Source organism: Nematolebias whitei, chromosome 13, assembly GCF_014905685.2.
Source record: "Nematolebias whitei isolate Nwh7 chromosome 13, NemWhi1, whole genome shotgun sequence".
Classification (NCBI taxonomy): domain Eukaryota; kingdom Metazoa; phylum Chordata; class Actinopteri; order Cyprinodontiformes; family Rivulidae; genus Nematolebias; species Nematolebias whitei.
In genome coordinates this window covers 25,384,293-25,392,145 of record NC_056510.1, presented here as the reverse complement: position 1 = coordinate 25,392,145, position 7,853 = coordinate 25,384,293, and the positions used below count along the sequence as shown (strand labels likewise).

The 7,853-nt window shown below is 38.2% G+C and overlaps 1 protein-coding gene across 1 annotated transcript in view; it reads left to right on the top strand.

Moving 5' to 3' along the window:
• Positions 1–7,853, top strand: part of col4a1 (collagen, type IV, alpha 1) — a 54,021-nt gene that overhangs the window by 27,824 nt on the left and 18,344 nt on the right. Inside the window, exons 23-29 of the mRNA XM_037686183.1 lie at positions 1,338–1,412; positions 3,166–3,236; positions 3,368–3,559; positions 6,935–7,103; positions 7,185–7,277; positions 7,443–7,547; positions 7,724–7,821. Of these exons, the coding sequence (XP_037542111.1) occupies positions 1,338–1,412; positions 3,166–3,236; positions 3,368–3,559; positions 6,935–7,103; positions 7,185–7,277; positions 7,443–7,547; positions 7,724–7,821 (803 nt within the window). The remainder of the gene's footprint in view (positions 1–1,337; positions 1,413–3,165; positions 3,237–3,367; positions 3,560–6,934; positions 7,104–7,184; positions 7,278–7,442; positions 7,548–7,723; positions 7,822–7,853) is intronic.

Sequence of the window (7,853 nt, the reverse complement as noted above, 5' to 3'; positions counted from 1 at the left end):
CATCCATACATCCATACATCCATACATCCATACATCCATACATCCATCCATTATCTTCTGCTTATTTTTAAGTCAGGACTCAGGGGCAGCAGCTTGAGCAGGAGTCCCCAGACATCTCTTTCCACAGCCACCTCTTCCAGCTCTTCTAGGAGGACTCCAAAACATTCCCAGGCCAATTGAGAGATATAGTCTCTTCAGGGTGTCCTGGATCTTGCTTGAGGTCTCCTCCAAGTTGGACATACCCAAAGCACCTCCCTATGAGGCGCCCAGGGAGCATCTTTACCAAATGCCCGAACCACCTCAACTGGCTCCTCTTGATGTGGAGGAGCAGCGGTTCTACTCCTGAGTCTGTGCCAGATAACTGAACTTCTCACCCTATCTCTAAGAGAGAGTCCAGCTACCCTGCGGAAGAAACTCATTTCAACCCCCTGCATCTGTGATCTCATTCTTTCGGTCACTACCCAGCGTTCATGACCATAGGTGAAGGTAGAAACATAGACTGACTTACAGCTCAGCTTCCTCTTCACCACAACGGACCAGTACAGAGTCCACAATACTTCAGATGCTGCACCAATCCATCTGTCAATCTCACGCTCTGTTCTTCCTTCATTCGTGAACAAAACCCCAAGATATTTGAACTCATCCACTTGAGGCAGAACCTCACCCTCGACCTGAAGAAAGCACTCCACCCTTCTTCGACTGAGGACCATGGCCTCAGATTTGGAGGTGCTGATTCTCACCTCAGCTGTTTCACAGTTGACTGTGAACTGCTCCTATGAGCGCTGAAGATCACGGCACAATGACACCAACAGGACCACATCATCTGCAAAGAGCAAAGATGGAATCCTGAGGCCACCCAACTGGATTCCCGCTGCCCCCTGGTTGCACCAAGAAATTCTGTCCATAAAAGTTATGAACAGAATCATTGACAATGGGCAGCCCTGGTGGAGTCCAACTCCCACCCTGAAGGGGTCTGACTTCCTACTGGCAAGACAAACCAAACTCTCGCACCGCTTGTATCGGGACCGAACAGTCCATAGAAACGAGCCCCCATTCCATACTCGTGGAGCACCCCCCACAGTGTACCCACTTGTGAATGATCTGATAAAACTATGTGAACTATTGGATCATGTGAACATGGTATAAATGTTCCAAAATCATATATGTGCAAAATGTGTTTCATGCATGTCACGCCATTTCACCATTCACTTTTCACATGTGAAGCTCATGTAGTTTTACTATGGTTCTAGCAGGATATTCAAAGATATTGTGTATCAAGTTTAAGTTGTTTTGTCAAAACATAGTTTCTGTACTGATGAGGCTTCCCCCACTTTTAGGTGATAAAGGAGACGCCTGCCTTAGCTGTGAGGGTACTGGTCCACCTGGACCAGAGGGTGTCAAAGGAGAGCAAGGTAAGTAACCAGTGGTCACACATATGGAATTTGTAGACTCATGAAGAACAATAAAGGCAATGATGATCTAAATAAAACACGAACAGACTGACTAAATGTGAAATATCTAAAAGAGAACAAGACCAAATTTAAACCTCAACTGAGAAATTGCATTTCCTGCAAAAATGCATTGTGAATGCTTATTGCTGAAGACCTTGCTGAAAAACGGCTGGAAATAGCTATAAACATGCAGAAATGTAGCTGAAATGGAAGAACATGCTTAAATTAGAAGAAGAAAGCAGAAAGAACACATATTTGCTGAATTATGTTTAAATAAACAGAAATGAGCCGAACATAGGAAATTGGCTTAAAAAAGCTGAAATTAACAAAAGATTACTGAAAAGTCAGAAAGAAGAGCTAAAAAATGTGGAATAAGCTGAAAAAGTTTAGCACAAAACAGCTAAAAAGTAGCTGAAATAGCAGAAACAACTTAAACTAGAATAAAATAGCTGAAAGGAGCACAACAAGCTGGAATTAACAGAAATAAGTAAATTAGGCTGAAAGTAGCAGAAATTACCACAATAAAACTTGAATTTAACAGCTGCAATTAGTAAAAAAAATATTGCTAAACAATTAGCTGAAAAAGTAGAACAAGCTTAAATTAGTAGAAGAAAGCAGGAAGAACATGTTTGCTGAAAGAAGCAGAAATGAGCACAAATAAGTAGAAATTCAAAAAAAGCTGAAATTAGCAAAATAACTGCTGAAAATTTGCTAGAAAGAAGAAAGCAACTGGAATTACCAAAAGGAAGTGGAGAGAGTACACTGTTGCTGAATTAGACTAAAAAATGATGAAATGAGTGCCAAAAATGTGGAATTAGCTTAAAAAGCTTAAATTAGCACAAACAGATAAATAGTAGCTGAAATAGTAGTAAAAATTGAAACTTGTAGAAATAAGCTGAAAGGAGCATAACAAGCTGAAATTAGCAGAAAGAAGTTAGAAAAAGCACACAAATATTGTAGTTGGCAGAAAGAATCTGAAAAGAGCACAAAACAGCTGAAAAAACAGCTGAAAGTAGCTGAAATTAGCTGAAAGAAGTTTACATTTGCACAAAGATGCTGAGCCAGAACAAAATGTGAAAGGAGCAGTAAAAGGTTGTAAACAGATCTAAATATTTGAAGGATGCAAAATAAGCTCAGTTCATTTTCTTCAAAAAAAAAAAAAAAAAAAAAAAAAAAACTAGAAAAGACTAAATATTTCTAAAAGCTTAAGTTGCACCAACACCAAAAGTAACCGAAGAATTTCCCTGAAAGAGCTGAACGTTTTGATTTATGATTTGTTGAAATAGCTTGAAAATTGCAGGAGAATCGCGCCGAAAAACATACGGAAGAAAAATGCATCGCAACAGTGTGAATGCTTCATAAACATTCACAATATTATCCTAAAACTGTGACACCATGTTCTTTAAATACAACAAAGGTGTCCTTTTATAATCCAGCTGTCTCTCGCAATGACTTCTCTTTGGAGAACGTTGGTCGCACAGTTTGATATTATAATCGTGTAAATTCAAAATTCCTCAAATTGTGTGCAATTCTAAATATTTTGGATTAATTTGATCATATTTAGGTTAGATTTCATTTATTGAGTGGAAATTTGTGTTCTGGGTGTTTCTGCATCAACTGTTAATAGTCGGAAACACAATTTGGATTTTTGAGCACCACTAATAAGAGGATTGAACGAGCTTAAAATATACACTTTCTGTGTTTTACTTGACAGGACCTCCAGGTCCGGGTGGTTTTAAAGGAGAAAAGGGTCGTCCTGGCTTCCCTGGAGAACCTGGAACTCCTGTGAGTAGAATATTCTGCACTGACAAAACATCAACGAGATGCTTAATTATGACATTAAGGGAAAGGAAACAGGGAGACTAAACATTTGAGGATAAATTACTGATATTTTTGTTGCATGTGCATTTTTGCAGGGCTCTGCAGGAAGTCCTGGACTGATGGGAGCCCCTGGTGCTGTTGGTGAACCAGGAGACATTTACATAGCACCAGGTTTTAAAGGGGAAAAAGGTCTTCCTGGTCATCCTGGTTTACAGGGGCAGCCAGGTCAGGATGGACTTCAAGGAAGAGATGGCCTCCAGGGTCTACAGGGTCCCAAAGGAGAACCAGTAAGTGTATGAATGGGATTAATCAGGCCCAGGAAACCAGAACATTACATCACCACCCAATGCATCAGTTTTCCTTTTCACTCAATAATTGCTATTACCTCTAGAAATTTTTGTAGCCTGCTGGGTTACAAGCTTCTCCGGACTTATTTTGGTTTATTGATGAATATTTTCACAGTGAATAGCAGTCGCCAAAACTTTATTTGCTTCCTAAGTTTAGCGACAATAGCTGTAAGAGTATTCAAATCATTTTGTGATAAGTTGGCATTTCATTTTACACAGGTTATTTCTAACACTTCTAGTGGAATCACTGATACAAATTTAATACTGAATGCTGAATGTATTTGTTGTAAAATTGAAATGACCTCCTCCAGGAACATTATTCCTGCTGGAGTCTAGCAAATGTGGCTACTAGTTTGTTCCTACACTAGATTTCCAAAACACGTATCAATTTTAACTGAGATTAAAAGGCAAAGTATTTTAAAGGGATAGTTCACACCGATTGAGTGGGGTTTGTGGAAGCACTATGAACAGTAAATATCTTACCTGTTGTGGATAGCTTTTTGAACAATCTCACTTTGGAGAAACAAAGTTCAACTGTGACCAGATTGAAAAGCTAACTGAGATAGGGCAAAAACAAAGTGGATTTCTGTCATTTTAAAACTATTCTTAAAACTTTTGTATGTTTTCATGTGAAGTCAGTTACTAATATTTTTTACCAGCAAATTGGCAGACACATTTAATTAATCAGAAACATTGCGATATTCCTAGCAGGAGTGCCTCAGGCTGCACTAGAAATGGCACAGAAAGCTGCTGCTGTACACTTCAAAATAATTATTTTCTATATAAGTAATCATTTAATTTAAATTTTACAAACATATATAGGGGTTAATAAAAAAGACCTGGTAGGATTTTTTTTTTAGTTTCAATTAAATTCATTTCAATTCAGTTTATTTCTATAACACTAAGTCACAACAGAAGTCATCTCAGGGCACTGAACAGAAACATTCATATATAAAAACAATAATTTAACATTATTTATCAGAGGAGCAGACTGCTTTGAATTTAACTCCATCATAGAACTCTCATCTTGAGCAAGCATGAAGGTGACAGTGGAAAGGAAAAACTCCCTCATGAGGAAGAAACGTTTAGCAGAACCAGGCTCAGGACAAGCGACCATCTGCTTCGACTGGCTGGGTTTGAGAGGAACAGATACACAATGGCAGGTCAAAAATCACATTAAGACAGAAATAGTATCAAATGAAAACTATTAAATTTTAGCAAATCATTTAAGGAAATGAGGTCAATTTGTCCTCTAGTAGTGTAAGCTTAAGGCAGCATAACAAGACAGCCCTAACTATAGGATTTATATAAAAAAAAAAGTCTTAAGCCCAGTCTTAAAACTGGACAATGTGTCAGCCTCACGGACAGAAACTGGAAGCTGGTTCCACAAAAGAGGAGCCTGATAACTGAAAGATCTTCCTCCCATTCTGCTTTTGGAAACTCTAGGACATGAGTAAGCCTGCAGTCTGAGAGTGAAGTGCTCTGTTAGGAAAATGTGGAACAATAAGATCTCAAATATAAGATGGAGCTAGGTTGTTGAGAGCTTTGTAGGTTACAAGTAAGATTTTGAATTAAATGCTGGACTTGACAGGGAGCCAATGGAGAGAAGCTGAAACTGGAGAGATATGATCTCTCCTACTAACTCCAGTTAAGACTCTAGCAGCAGCATTTTGGATGAACTGAAGATGTTTTAAAGAAGTATTTGGACATCCAGATAATAAACCATTGCAATAGTCCAGTGACAAATGCATGAACCTGTTTTTCTGCATCATTTTTAGATAAGATGTTTCTAATTTTAGCAATATTACGTAGGTGGAAGAAAGCAGTTCTAGTGACGTTTTTAATGTGGGGGCTAAAAGACATGTCCTGATCGAAAATAACACCAAGATTTTTAACATTAGAACTAGAGGACAGATTAATGCCACCCAAGGAGGGCGAAAGACTGAAAAATTAATTCCCAAGATGCTCACGTTCAAAAACTAAAAACTCAGTCTTGTCTGTGTTCAGAAGCAGAACGTTTAGGGTCATCCAGGTTTTTATGTCTTATATGCTTGTAGTCTAAGAAACGGATTGCATTCATCGGGTTTCATGGACAAATATAACTGTGTATCATCAGCATAACAATGAAAATTTATCCCATGTTGTTTAATAACATCACCCAATGGAATCATAGATAAGGTAAAGAGTATTGGTCCAAGCACTGAAACCTCAGGAACTCCATTACTAACTTTGGTGTTTGATGAAGATACATTATTTACATTTACAAATTGGAATCTATCTGATAAATATGATTTAAACCAATTTAGAGCCATTCCTGTAATTCCAATATCACATTCAAGTCTCTGTAGTAGAATATTGTGATCAACTGTATCAAATGCAGCACTGAGGTCTAACAGGACCAGTATACATACCTGACAGTTGTCAGAGGCCATGAAGATATCATTAGTAACTTTCACCAGTGCAGATTCAGTGCTATGGTGACCTCTAAACCCTGACTGAAACTCTTCAAACAGATTATTTCTTTGCAGGTGATCACACAACTGACTAGCAACTATTTTCTCTCAAATTTTTGAGATGAACGTTAAATTAGATTTAGGTCTATAGTTGACTAGGAATCCTGAGTCAAAATTGTGTTTCTTAAGTAAAGATTTAATTACAACAATCTTAGAGACAAATTAAGCAGATCTAAGACGTGGTTATTAATTAAGGGAAATATGTCTAAATAGCCTTGTTGGAATGGGATCTAACAGACATGTAGATGGTTTTGGATGAAGCTTTGACAATTCAGAGAGCTGAACAGGACAAAAACAGTCCAAACATAAATAAGATTCTAGTGACATTTTCAAAGTTGTCTCATATGACACAGAACCAGAGGCAATTCTAGGAATGTTTTTTTTTTTTTCCCTGATTGAAACAATTTTATTTATAAAATATCTCATTGTCATCACTGATTAAACTAGTTTAATGACAATATCAATTCATTTTAGTCTTGGCCTCATTCAGTCTAGTTATTAGTTTCTTAGAATTAAATTATTTCTCCAAACTGAGGTTGTTAAAAGAAGTATCTACAACAGGTAAGATATTATTTGTTCATAAATTTCCCGCAAGCGCACATAAAGAAAATATTCCTTTAAGTTGGAGGAATTTATTGTCTCTTCTTTGTGCACAAATCAAACTAAATTTGTTGCAGTTACACTTGTATTCACCATGAAGCATTCACTCTGTTTTCTGGCAAAATATTTTTTAAACAAACAAACAAACAAACAAACAAAAACCCAAACAAAGCCCTCTTTAAGGATTAAATCTTCCTCCCAGGCCAAAGAGGGTATCAAAGGTGAGCGTGGACCTGATGGGGACCCTGGTCTTATCGGACCCCCAGGAGAAAGGGGTCCTCCAGGGTTACCAGGATACGCCCGACCAGGAGAGCCTGGAGAGAAGGGGAGTCAGGGAAGACCAGGAGTGCATGGATCTCCTGGACCACCTGGTGAGCATGATTATTTTTCTCACACAGCTGATGGGTCAGTAAAGAATACATTTTACTGTATCTGTGCCTTTTATTCAACAGGTGCAAAAGGTGATCCAGGTGTTGGGGTTAGTACTCCTGGACCTCAGGGGGCACCTGGGCCACGTGGAGAAACTGGTCTACCTGGACTTCAAGGTAAACATCTTCACTGTCAACATGTATTTTAACTAAGAATGTTGGTTTTAACTGTTGCTTTTAGGATGTTTTTTTTGTTAACTTAAGCTTGTCCTTAAGCAATTAAATAACTGAGGTGGAAGAACAAAATAATTTGAAGTTCAACATCCATGATGTTTATTGCAGGTGACAGAGGTCCTCCAGGAGATTCAGGGTTACCAGGTTTTCCTGGAGAAAAGGGTGATCATGGACTACCGGGCATTGGATTTCCTGGTCCAGCAGGTCCTAAAGGTGAGCTATTTAAAACTTAAAAGTACATTAAGGAACAAAAGTTCAACAAAGACTTTCCTCAAGTCATGTACCTTGAGAAAATTATGAATTTCATAAAAATTGACAAGACGTCAACAAGATCTTTGTGTAATTGTATCCATATATGAGCAATATGCTTGTCTTATCCATGTTTATAGGTATCAGTGGAATTCCAGGAACCACAGGATTACCTGGAGAGCCTGGAAAACCAGGACAGGATGGCTCGCCTGGAAAGCCTGGGCCCCCTGGACAGAAAGTGTGTATTTAACAAGTATTTGTATATCAAAT